Raw genomic sequence first — 18,845 nt, forward strand, 5'->3', positions numbered from 1 at the left:
TTTCAAGTTAGGAATCCCATTTCTATTCCTGGTCGGTTGGAATGGTTCAAAGTGAGGAATGGAATTTATATTCAAAGGTGTTTCTGGTAAGTCAGCATTGGAGTTGGCAATTTACACTTTGCCTATATTTTATGAATTTTTTTCATCAAAGGACATTTTTAAAGCTGATTAAATCAGCATATTTTTACCACGCCCTCTTAGAAAAGGCTTAACCACTTAAAAACTAAATGTGTTCTGGGAGATAAAATGTAACTAGTGGATCACTTAAATTGCTGATGGGTCTGATGTTTCATCCATGTTTGGTATCAGTGAAATTTTTAATCCTTTCATCTTCAAAAATATTAAGAAGTTGTTGGAATTCACAGCATATTAAAAACATGAATATCAGGAACAATGCAGCCCTTTAATGGGATGAGAGGGACAGCTATTTTTTTATTGGAAAGAATAAGAAATCAAATTAGCACCTATGTTTGTGCTCCGGTGGGAAGATTCTGTTTTATTTTCTGAGGAACCTTGTTGTTATCTTAACCCTTTGACGCTTAAGGTCCTGATATATCAGCTTCCCATATTTACCTTCAAAAGCTCAAGGTGCCAATGTATCAGCTCTAGTTTTAAGCTAGTTAAAAATTAATTATTCAACACATATTAAGTGTTAATCTCTGTTAAACTAAATATAATGTATTTGTTTGTTCATTCTTTCAAAATGGGAGTACTTTTTATAAATTTTGTATTTTACACTAACCAAATTAATTGTAAGTATCTTTTTTCATCCCAGACGTAGGTAATCGGCCATGAATCGTCAGGTAAAATTATTCTTCTGTTCACGACTTTTGGTTTTGTGATATACATGTGGATTACCCTATCTCTTTCATTCTTTTTCTGTAGTTTTGTATGAACGGCCTGCCATGCACTTCTGCCATAATGTTGTCATTCATAGTCGAATACTTTATGTGAGACAAAATGGTAGCCGAAATTTTCCGTTCTTTTTTGTGAAAAAGAAAACAGAAATGTAGAACACTCAAAGCAAAAAATATAAAAGCGTTATTCCAGTATTTACTTAACAAGACACATCATCGATGAAGATCAAATTCGGAATGCTGTGCCATTGTGTCCAGTTATTGCCTTGTGGTCTTCACAAACAGAGGAGCCAAGATTAAAACGGACAAAGCCTGAAATACAAGAGAATGAATTGGCATATACGGTGGTAATCAAACTTTTGCAAAGAGGGAATTATTTTCAGAAGGTTTATCATGCGTTTGTTGGCTATTTCTTTATGTGTATTCCACTTGTTTGAAAAATTCATTCTCTTGGAAGCTATGCAACCTGTACTGTAAGAAAAAAAAGGAAATTTCTTCCAGAAAATTGGAAGGGGAAATTTTTAGTTGGGCAAGTTAACTGTTGGTCAGGACCTGTTCTTTCCTGTAGTTGCTAGGAAAAACAATCTCTAAAATGGACTTCTATCAAATCGAGCAACTGTGATAGATGAAGATATAAAGTCTAACATATGTGCGAATGATAAAATTATGTAGAAACCAGAAACTATTTGGCATTATAATAAATTTATTGGGGGACGGAGACTTCAGTTATGATGCTTTATACTAACATGGATGAAAAAAGAGGATGATTTGGATAGTTGTATTCTAAATAAGGGAAATTACAAAAGACCTGGGAAACCTCCACCAAAGCTAGCATTTGTTATCAGTATCATTGAGCAGTTGGGAAAAGAGTGGATTTTTAATTTGAGGCAGTTCATCAAAAGTAGGAGTGCAAAAGCATGACGCAAACATGAAGCTAATTGTCGTGTATGCAACTCTAAAAAAATATATATGTATATATCCAGAGCTGTCTGCATTAGATGTAATAAAGGCAAGCATGAGAAGTGTTTGGCTGAACGCATATGCTGACAGTGTGAAAGGCACTAATTCAAATTATGCATTGTATCTCATGAGCAAATTGGAATATAAGTGTCAAATGTGGATGTAATAGAGATAAATATGTAAAATATTATAATACATGATTCAGTATTAGATAAATGAATAGATTTTAATAGTTATAATATTTATGAAAACATTTGTTTCATTAAAAATTTTTTTACCAAAATTATTTAATGAAATTACTTATTCTTTGCTCATCCAAAGTATTTTTAATTATAAACTAATATTTTCAGTTAAAATTTCAATATCTTTGACCTAAAAACACACTAACAAAAATTATTCGAAAAAAAAAAGCTTTAAAAATGCAGAAAAAAGGCATTGGATTTCTGGGCTTAAAAACCAAAAATTCTGTGAGAGCGAAAGGGTTAAGAGAAAATCTGTATCATCTTCAGCCTTCTTCTCTCTTTGCTATTTGTGATGCTTGCTTTTTTTTCAGGGTGAAGTAAAGAGAAGTGAAGTTCCTCCCAAAAATGATGACCCCTCTTCATCCAGCTCTTCTGATTCTAAGGAATCTGACTTGCACTCAAATGATGATTTAATGGAGGAGGAAAAGGTGAGAAAAACTTTCAGCTTCAGTTTTTGAGTAATAATTGCACACACAGTGGAACAATGTATGACAAGCATAATTCTTTCTGCAAAATTTCTCGTAAAGCAAAACACACGTTTAGTGAAACAGTTTTTTGCGTCTAAATTAATGAAAATACTTAATGCGTTTCATGCTGGAAAAAATAAATTATATGCATGATTTTTCAAAGAAAATCATGTGTTAATTGTTTAGAATTGTACATATGTTCATCTTTTCTTTTATCGTGGAACGAACAAACCCAGAATGCGAACTTGATTTGTGAAAACGAAAAACGAATTGAAATAATTAGCGTATTTATTAGGATACATTTCTTAATCTCTTTTACCAGAAATATCCCTGGAGACATTTGTTCTTGCCAATGATTCATAATTTTGTGAAGAATGACTCGGTATTATCATTAAATAAATTTCTGTCATGCATTGCCTTTGCCTTATTAGGGTGATGCTTCATATGAATGGTATGATACAAGGGTTTCCCGTAACCTCCAAATCGCATTTAGCCTGCTCCTCTGGATTTAACACTCCATTCAAGGTTCATGGAATTTCTGAATTATAAGCAAGCGAGGGTTTCACTTTGAAATTGCTGCTTGCATTGGCACAAAATAGCAGCGTGAGATGGCCTTTCATTGGCTTGTGTCTGGGAAATGCATTGTCCTCTGTAGTTACTCGTACTCGTCTAGGTGTGTTTTTGCATCACCTTCCAGGAGTTACCCGTATCATCAAAATTAAAAATCTGTCGCTGCCGGTAACCCTCAACTTTTGTGAGCTTCTTGAAGTCACCGAATAAGTTCATTGCTGGATTTCAGTTGGAGTTCGCTTCTTTACCATGCGTCACAACGACGTGGATGACGGTTGTTCTCTAAAATTAAGGAGTTATTTAGGTATAGGATTAAATTAATCATTAGGCTTTGGTGCCATCTGATGAATCCATGCTGATTTCCGGGAATTACTGTCGCGTAGTTTAGTTGGTAGACAACTGTTTTGCCCCCAGTCCTGGAGGCGTCTTCAGGTCAAAGTGATGTGCGTTGCATTTTGGCCGCTATTTATAGGAGACGCTGGCTGACCAGCAGCTCTCTGATTGGCTCTTTCTTGATGGCAAATGGGACTCACCCTTTTCCAAGTGGAGGTCAGGGTGTAGCCGTCCTCACGGTTGAAGTTGTATGGATTTTTTATTATTTCCACCCCTTATCTGATGAGTCGTGGAAAATCTCGCCTTTCTCCTGCCAGCACTCTAGTCTGGTCGAACTTTATAGAGTGTCCGGGTTCCGACCACGCATGTTCGGCAATTGCCGAAAGACAGAACTGTTTCTTATCTGTGGCTCTTTGGTGCTCCTTGGTCATGCATCTGATGGACCTTCCTGTTTGACCGATATATGACTTCCCACACGTGCACTTTATCTCATAAACACCTTCGTGCATGAGATCGGGGATTTTGTCCTTTGACTTAGATATTATGTCGCTGATTTTTCTGGCTGTGGAGAACCTAGTGGTTATGTTATGCTTCCATAGTAGCTTGCTTATCTTCTCAGCCTTATCTAACGCACATCACTTCGACCTGTCGAAGGTCGAAGTGATGTGCGTTAGACATCACCCATTCGCCCATCACCAGTTAATGTGGATGGAAGAGGTTACAAATAGTGTAAGCTCCCTAATTATGGATTGATTTCACAAAAGATAGTCAACCTCTTTCCTAGGGAAAAATATCAAATATCTTTTACAATACGGATAACTTAAAATCATTCTTCAATACTAAATATTGAATAAAGTAGGAAAACAAAATAAAAGTGGCATTTATAAGTTAGTCACTTGTAAGGACTGGAGTGCTATATATTAGGGCGATTCAAAAAGTAAGCTCCCTTATTGTTTTTCATGAAAAATCATTTTATTCTCAACTTTGCGTACATCGTAGGAAAGGATGAGCATTAAGCTATATTTCTACATAGTGGCCTTGATAGTCAATCACTTGATGCATCCTTGTAAGCAGCTGTATAATACCGGCATCGTACCTTTCTCCCCCCACGTCGTGAAGCCAACTGACGACTGCTTCTCCTATATAAATTCATCACCATTCAGTGGAAGTGTACGGTAATAAGTGTATGGGCATCAAAAACGAGCGGAAGTGGTGCTGGGAGTTTTTTGATGGCCGGGAAAACGTCCATGATAAGCAGCGGTCGGGGCAGCCGAGTTTGCCGGAATCAATGGTGGCTCCAATTGACAAAATGGTGGGCAATAACCGGAGAATTACCCTTCATGAGATAAAGGAAGGCCTTAATGAAGAGAGTGGATACTTCTCCTTGCAGGATATTGAGTTGGAGGTCCTTGGTTACAACATGGTGTCTCACCAAAGGAATGTGTTTGCATCATGACAATGCATGTCCACATGTGTCACATAAAACAACCACCCTACTCAATGAATTCGGCTGGGATATCATTGAGCACCCTCCTTACAGTCCGGACGTTGCCCCCAGCGACTACCACTTGTTTACTGCTCTCCAAAAACACCTTGGAGAACAGAAATTCAAGTCAGGCGAGGAAGTGCAAGAAGCCTTCGTCAGTTGGCTTCATGACGATGGTATTCAAAAGCTGCTTATATACACAAAGTTGAGAATAAATTTGATTTTTCATGACAAAAATATAGAAGACCTTACTTTTCGAACTTCCCTCATACATAGGCCAAACGGGGATATGATTAAAAACACAGGTGGAGTAACATAAATGCTGTTTTAGAATTTGTGACCTCAGGCAATCTCACTTCGGCAAGTATCTAGGGGAAGAAAATCATGGGAGTGATTTCAACCTGGAAGTCAGAAGCCAGATGGACAAAGGAATTAGGATAGACAAGTGGGAAGAGGTAGACATCAGAAAGAATTAAAAAAAGGTTCATTTGATTAACGATTTATTGTTTGAATACCTCTCCCCAATCCTGGAAGTAACCCTTTCCTTCACAGAAAGACCCAACAACCCCCCACCCCCTCACTGTAAACCAACCAATTACCTTCCCTGATGCTTAACACCCCTCTCCTCCTTCCCATCTACGCGGATCGCTACCAGACTTTTTCCCTCCCCCCCCAATCTCACCCCCTCCCCCCCTCTCCCTCGTGAATGGTATGTAAATGGACCATGGCTTGATTAATTTGTTCCTGATGATGACGGCTAAGTGTTGAAACTAGTTGTACATAAATAAAGAACATTGGAAATTTACATTGTGTTCCTCATTTAATGAACATGGACTTCCACATATTTGAGCCTGGAACAATTGAATACGGATATTGTTGATTAAATTGAGTGTCCCTGTACCTTATTTACCTACACTGTGGATTTGTTTGGTGTTTCAGGTTGTGGTAAGCAAAACTGCTACTAAAACAAATCAAAACAGAACAGTGGAGATGGTTAATGTTTAGTTGTGTGTGAATGTTAACATTCCATGTTGTGTAATTCCAATTTAATCAAGTAGAGGTGAGAGTTTGCTATTTCAAATGACACAACACAGTGGAACATTAACTAAATTGTATAAACTCTGCGTATGTATTTCCTTAGATATTTTAACCAATGTTATTTTCTTAATATAGGGAAAGGGAAGACTAGACAATATCATTGGAAAATCAGGGACCCCAGGAGCATCAAATTCTCCTGTCAAGCCTGACAAAAGGAAATGCATAGTCGTGATTAAAAAGGCTGAGGTAAGTACAACCTAAGTAATATTTTAGCCAATGGGTAAAGGATGGAAATTTTGGTACAGTTTGATAAACAATTAAAATATTTGTATTTAAATTGAACTGTATGCGGAACTGTTAGTCTCATTCTGCTGAAAAGATGAAAACAATCATCACCTAGGCTGTTCTTAGTGACCTTAATGTGGCTATGGCTGGGCAATTATTATCGACTTATTTATTTATTTGATGTAGTTATTGATATCCTTGTGGTTTCTGTCAGCTGTCTCATTAGCATGTCTGATTCATTATGCAATCCTGATCTTAACAGTTTGGTTCAAAGGGGTGACAAGTCCCTGGTGGTAATATCATGTTTCTTTTATCTATCACCACAGGGCTGCCACGGTTTTTTTTTTACCTTTAATAATTACGGTGGCTATATCTAATATGCGTGCTCCCCTTTCGCCACCAGTCCCCTCATAGAGAAGTTGTTACTGCAGGTTCAGGGGTAGCTCAATTCTCTTTGCAGAAACAAAAAACTGGCTGATGCACACCTGGTAGGGTCCTTGGGTCTAGTTGAAGATGATGTTGAAAAGTTGAATCATTGTGTTCCATATTGTTTGGTTTTCATAATCGTGTATCATGTGATCAAACTTCATATTGAATGGTTCAGTGTGCGTGAGCTGTGTGATAGAGGGCCAATCAGTTTTCTGTCACAGAAATGATAGCATAATTCCTCTAATATTTTTGATTGAAACAAAGGGGCACTTACAGAAATAATGCTCTGAGGGATCCCAAAACTCCCGAACTGAAAACCAAAAAATTGAAGATCTCTGCACTCGTTGTGGCCACTGTTTTCTGTGCTTCTTCTCTTTTTTCCTGAAGTCACGAACACAAATATGGTGAAAGCATCAACTGCCACCAATTTCATGAAATTTCCACTTTTTGATCCCTTATTTCACCAACATGGTCAATAAATGATCGTTCTGTTGGTTGGTGTAAACTTCACCTTAATGGGTAGGCAGGTTTAAATTGTGAGCTACGTAATTGGACAAAAGCAGAAGAAATAGAGGAAATATAATTGATTACATTGAGTGTGCCTGTACCTTATTTACGTACACTTTACATATGTTTGGTGTTTCAGATTGTGGTAAGCAAAACTTCTACTGAAACAAATCAAAACGACACAGTGGAGATGGTCAATGTTTAGTTAAGTGTTAATGTTAACATTCCATGTTGTGTAATTTCAATTTAATCAAGTAGAAGTGAGAGTTTGATATTTCAAATGACACAACACAGTTGATACATTAACTAAATTGTAAAAGCCAGTGTGTATGTATTTCCTTAGATATTTAACCCATGTTATTTTCTTAATGTAGGGAAAGGGAACGCTGGACAATTTCATTGGAACTTCAGGGACCTCAGTAATATCAAATTCATGTGAGGACTACAGGAAGGTAAGTTTGATATCCCACACAGCTAAAGTTGTTCTCAGGATAATAAACAAAAGGTTAGACAGTAGGGCAAGTGATTACTTAGGGGATGATCAGTTTTGGTTTAGGAAGGGGAGAGGTACGCGTGATGCCATTGCAGTAATGAGATTATTAAACGAGAGGAATATAGGACACAACCAGGAGGTATTTGCCTGTTTTGTAGATTTAGAAAAAGCATTTGATAGAGTGAATTGCGAAAAACTAATGAGTATTCTTGTGGAAAATAGGAATAGATTGGAGGGAAAGGAGGCTTATCCGCAACCGGTGCATGTCTTAGACTGCTCAGGTTCGAGTGAGGAACGGGGAGTCTGGTTGGGCAGTGTTAGGAAGGGGTGTAAGGTAGGGTTGCCCATTACCACCGTTGCTGTTAAACCTGTATGCAGAGGAAATGATTAAAGAGGCATGGGAAGAACTGGAAGTAGGAATGAAAGTTATAAATCGTAAAATCAGTTGGGCATGCTAATGACCAAGCTTTATTTTGTCAGTCAGCCAAGGGGTTGCAAGCATTACTTAGTGAATTGGAAATTCAGTGTGGCAGATATGGGATGAAAATCAATATTAATAAAACAAAGGTTATGCGATTTTCTAGAAAGAAGATGGCTAAGCTTAACATTAAAATGGGAGGGCAAAAACTAGAGCAGGTAAAACAGTTTACGTATCTTGAAAGTGTTTTGGACCAACAGGGTCAAAGTAGTAGGGATATAAGGAGAAGAATTGCGCTAGGCAAAGTGGCTTTGACAAGGAGGAGGGAGTTGATGACAAGGACGTTGAGTAAGGATGTTAAGAAAAGACTCGGAAAAACTTTGATATTGAAGCAGGAGGATAGACGTAGATTGGAGGCTTTTGAAATGTGGGTGTGGAGAGGAATGGAGAAGGTGAAATTGGCAGAGAAGAAACAAACGAGGAAGTACTTGGTATGGTGGGCGAAGAGACGGGTTTGTTGGGAGAAATCCTATGTAGGCAGGAAAAGTGGATAAAGGGGATATTGACCGGCAGTGGGATGTTGAAGACTGTGATAGAGGGTAGAATGTTGGGCAAAAGAGGAAAGGGAAGGAACAGGATAGGGATGATGGACGGGAGGAAGAGAGTACTCTGAGATGAAGAGGGACCTGATATAGAGTAGGATGATGGATTTTGTTGGGAGTAATAAAATGTTTGTTTGGTAGTTGTGTCCGTCCAAAAACCTACCTTAAACGGTAGATTACCTAATAATAATATCCTTTGATCAAAATTAATATTGAATGGTTTAGTGTGCATGAGCTGTGTGTGATACGTGGGTGTAAACTTCACCTTTATGGGTAGGCAGGTTTAAATTGTGAGCTACGTAATTGGACAAAAGCAGAAGAAATAGAGGAAATATAATTGATTACATTGAGTGTGCCTGTACCTTATTTACATACACTTTGCACTTGCTTGGTGTTTCAGGTTGTGGTAAGCAAAACTTCTACTAAAACAAATCAAAACAGAACAATGGAGTTGGATAATGTTTAGTTGCATGTGATTATTATTATCATTCCATGGTGTGTAATTCCAATTTAATCAAGTAGAAGTGAGAGTTTGCTATTTCAAATGACACAACACAGTTGAAAGACTAACTGAATTGTAAAAGCCAGTGTGTATGTATTTCCCTGGATATTTTAACCAATGTTATTTTCTTAATGTAGGGAAAGGGAATGCTGGACAATTTCATTAGGACATCAGGGACGTCAGGAACATCAAATTCTCCTGTCGAGCATGGCAAAAGGAAATGCATAGTCGTGATTAAAAAGGCTGAGGTAAGTACAACCTAAGTAATATTTTAGCTTGTGGGTAATGGATGGCAATTTTAGTAAAGTTTGATCAAAGAATAAAAATATTTGTATTTAAATTGAACTGTATGTGGAACTGTTAGTCTTATTCTGCTGAAAATAATAAAACAATCATCACCTAGGCTGTTTTTAGGGACCTTAATGTGGCTATGGCTGGGCAGTTATTATCGACTTATTTATTTATTTAATGTAGTTATTGATATTCTCATGGTTTCTGTCAACTATCTCATTAGCATGTCTGATTCATTATTCAGTCCTGTTCTTGGCAGTTTGGTTCAAAGGGGTGCCAAGTCCCTGGTGGTAATCTCATGTTTCTTTCATCTATCACCACAGGGCTGCCACTGATTTCTTTTTCACCTTTAATCTTTACAGTGTTTGTATCCAATACACCTGCTCCTCTTTTGCCATCAGTCATCTTATAGAAAAGTTGCTACTGGAGCTCCAGGGGTAGCTCAATTCTCTTTGCAGAAACAAAAAACTGGCCGGTGCACATCTGGTAGGGTCCTGGGGTCTGGTTGAAGATGATATTGAAAAGTTGAATCATTGTGTTCCATATTGTTTGGTTTTCATAATCGTGTATCATGTGATCAAACTTCATATTGAATGGTTCAGTGTGCGTGAGCTGTGTGATAGAGGGCCAATCAGTGTTCTGTCACAGAAATGATAGCATAATTCCTCTAATATTTTTGATTGAAACAAAGGGGCACTTACAGAAAGAATGCTCTGAGGGATCCCAAAACTCCCGAACTGAAAACCAAAAAATTGAAGATCTCTGCACTCGTTGTGGCCACTGTTTTCTGTGCTTCTTCTCTTTTTTCCTGAAGTCACGAACACAAATATGGTGAAAGCATCAACTGCCACCAATTTCATGAAATTTCCACTTTTTGATCCCTTTTTAGCACCCACACATGGTCAATAAAAGATCGTCCAATGGGTAGGAATGAACTTCCCCTGTGTCCGTAGACAAGTTAAAATTGTGAGCTAGGTTAACTATGTAATTGGACAAAAGCAGAAGAAATAGAGGAAATATAATTGATTACATTGAGTGTGCCTGTACCTTATTTACATACACTACATATGTTTGGTGTTTCAGGCTGTGGTTAGCAAAACTGCTGCTAAAACAAATCAAAACAGAACAATGGAGTTGGTTAATGTTTAGTTGCATGTGATTATTAACATTCCATGTTGTGTAATTCCAATTTCATCTAGTAGAAGTGAGAGTTTGATATTTCAAATGACACAACACAGTTGAAAGACTAACTAAATTGTAAAAGCCAGTGTGTATGTATTTCCCTGGATATTTTAACCAATGTTATTTTCTTAATGTAGGGAAAGGGAATGCTGGACAATTTCATTAGGACATCAGGGACGTCAGGAACATCAAATTCTCCTGTCGAGCGTGACAAAAGGAAATGCATAGTCGTTATTAAAAAGGCTGAGGTAAGTACAACCTAAGTTATATTTTCGCCAATGGGTAAAGGATGGAAATTTTGGTACAGTTTGATAAACAATTAAAATATTGGTTATTAAATTGAACTGTATGCGGAACTGTTAGTCTCATTCTGCTGAAAAGATGAAAACAATCATCACCTAGGCTGTTCTTAGTGACCTTAATGTGGCTATGGCTGGGCAATTATTATCGACTTATTTAGTTATTTTATGTAGTTATTGATATCCTTGTGGTTTCTGTCAGCTGTCTCATTAGCATGTCTGATTCATTATGCAATCCTGTTCTTAACAGTTTGGTTCAAAGGGGTGACAAGTCCCTGGTGGTAATATCATGTTTCTTTCATCTATCACCACAGGGCTGCCACGGTTTTTTTTTACCTTTAATAAATACAGTGTTAATATCCAATATGCCTGCTCCCCTTTTCCCATCAGTCATCTCATAGAAAAAATGCCACTGCAGGTCCAGGGATAGTTCAATTCTATTTGCAGAAACAAGAAACTGGCGGTTGCACACGTGGTAGGGTCCTGGGGTCTAGGTAAAAATGATAATGAAAATTTGTATGATCAAACTTCATACTGAATCATTGAGTGTGCGTGGGCTGTGTATAATACAGATTCAATGTGTGTTTCATTCCAAAAATGAAAGCATAATTCCTCAAGAAAAAACTTGAGATCTTTCAACACATCAGCGAGACTTTTTTTTTGGCATCTTTCCTTTTTTCATTGAATCAAGAACACAAATATTGTGAAAACATAAACCGCCACCAATTTCATGAAATATCCACTTGTTTTCCATTTTTTGGGACCAACATGGTCAATGAATGATCTCTTAAGAGCAGATGTAAACTTCAATATCAAGGGTAGCCAACTTTAAACACTGAACTGGTTCAACTACGTCATTGGACAAAAGCGGAAGAAACTGAAGAGATATAATTGTTTACTTTGAGTTTGCCTCTACCTTATTTACATACACTGTACACATGTTTAGTGTTTCAGGTTGTGGTAAGCAAAACTTCTACTGAAACAAATCAAAACGTCACAGTGGGGATGGTCAATGTTTAGTTATGTGTTAATGTTAACATTCCATGTTGTGTAATTCCAATGTAATATGGTAGAAGTGAGAGTTTGCTATTTCAAATGACGTAACACTATTGGAACCTTAACTAAATTGTAAAAACCTGTGCGTATGTATTTCCTTAGATATTTTAACCCATGTTATTTTCTTAATGTAGGGAAAGGGAACACTGGACAATTTCATTAGAACATCAGGGACCTCAAGAACATCAAATTCTCCTGTCAAGCCTGACATAAGGAAATGCACAGTCGTGATTAAAAAGGCTGAGGTTAGTACAACCTAAGTTATATTTTAGCTTGTGGGTAATGAATGGTAATTTAAGTAAAGTTTGATCAAAGAATTAAAATATTTGTATTTAAATTGAAAGCATAAAACAATCATCGCCTAGAATGTTTTTAGTGACTTTAATGTTCATTGTGCTGGGCATTTATTAATGACTTATGTAGTTATTTTCTTATTTCATTATTTTGCGTAATTGTATCATTCCGCTAGATATGAAACATTTCACCTCATTAACTTGGCCTCCCTTGAGTTTGTGAAGTATGTAGTTGAGAGAAATAGTAGTAATTTAACCTACCGTTAATAAATGAATTAATCGGCCAGTTGCACTCAACTGATTGACTCCCAGAAAAAGAAAGGACTTTAAAGGAAAATCAAAAAGGAAAGATCAAATGTTTCCAATCTTTAACCTAATTCAAGACATTTAACTCTGACGGGAAATTTTAAAAATATTTACAGAGCTTTCAAAATGTGGAATGTGAACCTGAGGTATTCCTAGTTGAGCAATTTTATTAGACTACTAAGAAATCAGTCGGGCTTTTTTTTGTTGTTTGATGATAAGGCCACCAATGTTTGTCGAGCAGTTGGAGGGAATACATAAAAGCAGACCTAGTTTGCTGGGGGATAATCCATTGGCCATCAGCGCAAAGCGCCTGCCCACAAAAGTCTCTTGGCTATTGGATAATTGAGGGATTTGCACTCTGAAGTGGTTAAACATCCAGGCTATTTCTGGCATTTGACTCCCTCAGCCGACCATCTCTTCTGAAAGTTCAAAAATTTCTTTTGTGGTCAGCAGTTCCCATCCAATGAAGAAGTGTTAGTGGCTTTATATGAGTACTGTGCTGTACTTCCACAAGAAATCCGCAGAAATGGGATAATGGCACTGTAATACCACTAAACACACTGCATTAATATTATAAATCAAATCAAGTTGAAAAATCGATCAATTTTGGAATCTTAAATTGTCATTTTCATCATAGGGCTGAGAAACTTTCAGATAGCCCTTTTATTGACAGAGTTTCTAAAATTATCTACCTTCAGAGGGGTGCAAAGCTATTTCACCCATTGGACGAATTCCTAATGTTGACTGTGGCATATGGAGAAGCTACCTTGGACCGAAGCAGCGTGTATTGTTGGTAGAAAATGTTCTCAGAGGGCCAAGGAGATGTGAACGACAAAGAGTGTGCTGGACGCCCGAGCACGTCAACAACAGACGATAACATTGATGAAGTGAAGAAAATAGTATTGGCCAATAGTCGGATCACCTTTAGAGAAGTTGCTGAGGACCTAAACATATCGATTTGCTCGTAGCATTTGATTTTAACCAATGATTGGGCATGACACGGGTTGCTGCATAATGCGTACCAAAATTGCTCAATTTCTACCAAAAAGAGCAACTCATTAACATTGCTAATGACTCTGTCCCCAACACTTAAATTTGCTCCAGAGGGTCATGACTGTTGACGACTAATGCCCAGGCTTATGGTTATGACGTGGCAGCTAGAGCTCAATCATCCCAATGGAAGCTGCAGCATGAGCCAAGGCCCAAAAAAGTGTCCGTTGAATGTGAAAGTTTTGCTTACAGGTTTCTTTGATTGCAGGGGCGTGGTGCATCATGAGTTCTTGCCACAGGGTAGAATGGTAAATAAGGAATATTACCTGCAAGTTATGCACAATTAGCAGGAAGCAATCCGCCACAATCGCCCAGATTTTTGGGAGAACAAAAATTGGCTTTTGCATCATGACAATGCCCCTGCTCACACACCATTACTTGTGCGCAAAATTTTGGCCAAAAACAGCACACTAATGATGCCACAGCCACAGTAAGCCCCAGATCTGGCCCCTAGTGACTTTTTTTTGCTCCCGAAACTGAAGAGGCACATGAAAGGACGACGCTACGCTACGATTAGCAAGATAGAGGCCACATCGAAGGAGGAGCTGAGCAAGATCACAAAAAATGATTTTTTGAAGTCCTTCGAGGAATGGGAAAAACATTGGCATAAGTGTACGATATCTAAATGGAATTACTTTGAAGGGGACACAATGGATATTAATGAATAAATAAATAATTTTTGAAAAAACACAAAAGTTGCGATACTTTTTTGAACAGACCTTGGATATTTTTGAGTTTAACCACTTGCAAAAAAATTAAGAATATTTTGCTATGCTAAAAATAAAAGCTGTTGTAATTTTTTTTGTATTGCAGTGGCATTTCATGTTTCATTTTGAGCTCTGGAAGTACGGATCACAGGAACATAGCTATAGATATCAGGAAATAAATATAGACCTGGGAAACCCATGCAGTAAAGCCAGAAGCATCGTTGAATTGAGTTTTCATTATGTATAATTTAATTTTTTTCAAGATATTGCTGATTCGTCATGATGCTGAGAAGAAAAAGCTTTCTATAAAAGTTACAATCTTGGGCACCCTCATGTATGCAAGGGAACGTTCATCTATCTTTCATTCAATTGCTTTTGAAATCCCTTGCATCACTGCCTTGCTATCCTCAACAAAGTATCTCTTCCATTCATTCGACATTGTTCTCCTGTGTGGATATGGCTGAAGGGGGAACAAAATAAACACACAATAGTCAACTGAGCCATTCATCTCTAAAGATTGACAACAATAATCACAACCTTTTGCTTTCAATATGTGAAAAAATTGATAGAGTGGGCAATATGTTTAAAAAATACGCAATTGAAAAGACATGGTACTTAGATAATTTGATTCCATAGTTAATTTAAATATGATGCAAGTGATTGCTAATCCAATGTATTGCATTTGAATGATATTAACTTGTGTTATATTAGTCTGAAATATTTTTTTTCCATTATTTTGTACCCATTTCAACTGAGGATATTTTGGGTTTTTGAAAAATAATGGCTAATTTATGATTTTTATTTGGATGTTTTGTCAGTTATAAGAGGGTTGTTATTTATCTTTTAATAATCGAGTATTATCTTTTAGTATCGAGCAAAAAACAAGTAAATTTATAGTTGGAAATTGTATATCTAGTCCATGACACAAGAGGGTCAAACTTTCTGATGGCGTCTCAAGGAATTAGTGTTGTCAAGACTCAAAATATAAATAGTAACCCTCATAGTTCTTGAAATGTAATACATGCATTTCATCAATTATTTTAATTTAAATGCCCCCAACACCAAAGTGATGTTTTTGTAGCTATAGAAGGAAGAGCTTAGCAGTCCAAAGTTAAATGCAAATTTCAGCAGATTCTTGTCAGAAAAGCATTCCTGGACAGTTGGAGGGTCTCAAAGGAGGATTGCATTCGATATCACGGTCTTAAAATTGATATTTTGCTTCCATTTTCTGTAATTACCTTTCCTTTAGCAGTGTATTCTCCCTTGATTTAGACTTCTGTACTTGTCCCATGCAGAAGAATAAAAGAGGGGCTTCAGTGTATTTTGAAAATTTGTGTGGTATTTGTGAAATGATAATTTTTTTCTTTCATTGGGTGATTCTTCTGATGATCCAAAGAAACCGCACCTCTCGTCAACCCTTTCCACTCTGCCTGAGTCTGTCAGTGAGAAAGAATTGGAGGATCCATCTTCCAAAGAGGATAAGGACTCAGTTGATCTTAAGCGATCATATGAAATATGCCAAACTGCCTCTATGAAGTGTCCTGAACCTAGTCAGCTGGAGGATAAACTAATACCTCCCCCGCCCTCCTTGTTAGGTGCTCAACAAAGTAATGATCCTGTTACACTTTCAAAATATGTGTCTCCTGCTGGAAAATCATCAAGTGGATCGGTTATGAAAAGAATAATTACACAGCTACCAGGAAGAAGCTCAGTGGAAGACAAATCTGTAAATCACATGGCGTCCACTTCTGAAGCATCTGGAAGAGAGGGCAGGAGCTGTGGTTTTTTGCCATTTAAACCACAGACATCCATGGGAAACAAGGTACCTGCTGGAAAATCATCAAGTGGATTAGGTTTGAAAGTGGAACTTGCACAGCCACCAGGAAGAAGCTCAGTGGAAGACAAATCTGTAAATGACATGGCGTCCACTTCTGAAGCATCTGGAAGAGAGGACGGGAGGTCTGGTTTTTTGTCATCTAAACCACAGACATCCATGGGAAACAAGGTACTTGTAAGTTAAAGTTAGAAAATCATCATTTTTTGTCAGCCCTAGTGTCACTTGTGTATAGTAATAAGTCTAATCATATGAAATGCTGAATATTATTCTGAGATGAGGGTTTTAAATAAGTTGAAAATTTTCAGGTCATTGTTCATTTTCAGGGTAGACATTATTTAGGATCGTGGTTTACGTTAACCTTTTCTTCTCTCGTGGAATGAAAATGCTGGGAATGCGGATCCTATTCGTAGAAAAGAAAAAAGATTCAAAATAATTCTTTAAAATATGAGACGTTCATAATTCATTTTTACCAGAAACTTATGGAGAAACTTTTTTTTTTACCTACTCTTCAAATTTTTTGAAAATGCATCATTACATTATCATTACCAATTTTTAGCGAGCTCAGCCAATCTTATTGGAGTGATGCTTCTCAATATACGATGCAAAAGAGAACTATAGTATTCATCTCTTTCTCTATCGCAGAATAAACCAATCAGGAATAGGGATTAGATTTGGTAGAAAAAACTAATTATAATAATGAGTTTATTATTTATGATACATACCTAATTCTTTTTTCTGTAAAACTCACGAGATACATTTGTCTTTACCGATTCTTCAAAATATTGCATCATCATTATATAAATTTGTCGCACCTTAAACAACTGCCATATTAGGGTGATGATTCTTAATGTGCTATGCAACAGTTTCTCATGTTTTAGCATTTTTCTTAATGCACTAAATGATTGTTCCTTAGCAGTCTGGCATACTCACCTCCACAACTTCTTCCTGTGAAGTGCATCATAACTCCATAAGCTATCCTTCCTTCGGTTGTCAGCTCCCGGCTGTACTCCACCAGAAGCTCATCAATATCATTGGTATCTACCTCCAATCCTAGGAACTTGGCCACAGTCAAAGTCTCGTTGATAACAGTCCCTATATCTGCTGTCTCAAATCCTTGAAAGTCATTTTGTCAACACTCTTCGGTCAAGTTTCTTCCAAGGTGAAGTGACAGTTTTGTTGATAATCCCTTCCGGTACATTTTCTACCATCTTAAGGTAGTCAGGGATGTTGAAATGATATTTCCCAAACTCTCACAGATTTAGATGGTCCTTTCAGTCACCACATAACCATGCTCGAAAAGTGTTTTAGTGCTTTAGAGCTTCTTAAAGTTTGAAATAAACTGTTGGTCCTTGGGCTGAAGTAATGAAGTGGTGTTGGCAGAAAGATACTGGATATTGATGAATTTAAACTCTTCTAGGAGGTCATCTTGGTAGACCAGATGGATAAGCAGGAGCATTGTCCATAACAAGCAAGGCATGGAGTGAAAAATTCATCTCAAGCAAATACTTTTTGTCAGGACCAACCACTTCATTGATCCATTTGTTAAATAGGTCGCTTATCACCCAAACCCTCTGGTTGGGCCTCAAAATCACATTTAGCCTGCTCTTCATGACTTTGCATTCTATAGTCCAGTAAGGTGAGGTTAAGGTCCTGATAAATTGTGTATGAATCTTGTATGACCGTGGAAGTGCATACCATTCCCGTGGAACTAATTAATGGTTTAGGAAAACGTGATCCAGACAGTCTAAACATCTTCTGTGGGTTACTAATGAAGGCTTCATGAGAGGATATCCCTGAGAGTTTTTGTGGACTAATTTGTAGTGTTATGAGGGAGGAATTTTGCAGGTAGATTTTATCGGATCAGTGATAATTCTCACATGGTAAAGGAGAAGACAGCTATGCGTTAGGGATATAGAAAAATAAGTTTGATTTCTCTTTCAGCTAATGAGGTGTATAGAATCATCAATAAGAGAACGGCAAGATGGGAAAATGATTGTTGTTTCTGACCCTGTGTAAATGGCAAAGGTAAATGCTTTGGCATTAAATATAAGGATCAATGTAAAATCCATCCCTGGTTGGTTGGAATGGTTCGAAGCGAGGAATGGAATTTATATTCAAAGGTATATCAGGCGTGTCAGCTTTTGGGTTGATAACTTGGAGCTTGCCTAAATTTTGTGAAGATTTTTCAGCAAAGAACATTTTTAATGCTGTTAGTCCTTAGGCTTCCGTGATATTATCAGTTGAAGGATCCATGCTGCTTCCAGGAATCCAGGAAACTGTTTCGCCCCCAGTCCTGGAGGCATCTTCAGGTCAAAGTGATCTGTGTCACAATTTGGTTGCTATATATTTACATATGGGAGACGCTGACTGGCTCGGAGCTCACTGATTGGCTCTGTCTTGGCGGCGAATATGAATCAACCTTTTCCATGTGGAAGTCAGGGTGTAGCGATACTCACAGTTGAAATTGTTAAGATTTTTCATTATTTCTCCTGCTTCTCATATGAATCTTGGAAAATAATGCCTCTTGCTTGCCAGCTCAGCCGTTCCGTCGATACACGGTATGGTGGCATCTGTGGTTGGTTTTAATTTTCCAGGCTTCTCCTTGCTGTGTTTCTTGGCCAGAATCCTGTCTCCC

General features: G+C 37.5%; 1 protein-coding gene across 3 annotated transcripts in view; it reads left to right on the forward strand.

Moving 5' to 3' along the window:
* Nucleotides 1–18,845, forward strand: part of LOC139694843 (uncharacterized) — a 257,773-nt gene that overhangs the window by 164,922 nt on the left and 74,006 nt on the right. For 2 of the 3 annotated variants that reach the window (XM_071593364.1, XM_071593365.1), the window contains 5 exons: nt 7,549–7,626; nt 9,327–9,437; nt 10,800–10,910; nt 12,152–12,262; nt 15,770–16,378. In XM_071593364.1, the coding sequence (XP_071449465.1) occupies nt 7,549–7,626; nt 9,327–9,437; nt 10,800–10,910; nt 12,152–12,262; nt 15,770–16,378 (1,020 nt within the window). Of the gene's footprint in view, nt 1–2,370; nt 2,488–6,088; nt 6,200–7,548; nt 7,627–9,326; nt 9,438–10,799; nt 10,911–12,151; nt 12,263–15,769; nt 16,379–18,845 lie in introns of all 3 variants that reach the window. The other variant, XM_071593363.1, reaches the window with a different exon arrangement.

This window comes from Hetaerina americana, unplaced genomic scaffold, assembly GCF_022747635.1.
Source record: "Hetaerina americana unplaced genomic scaffold, ioHetAmer1.1.p SCAF_57, whole genome shotgun sequence".
Lineage (NCBI taxonomy): Eukaryota > Metazoa > Arthropoda > Insecta > Odonata > Calopterygidae > Hetaerina > Hetaerina americana.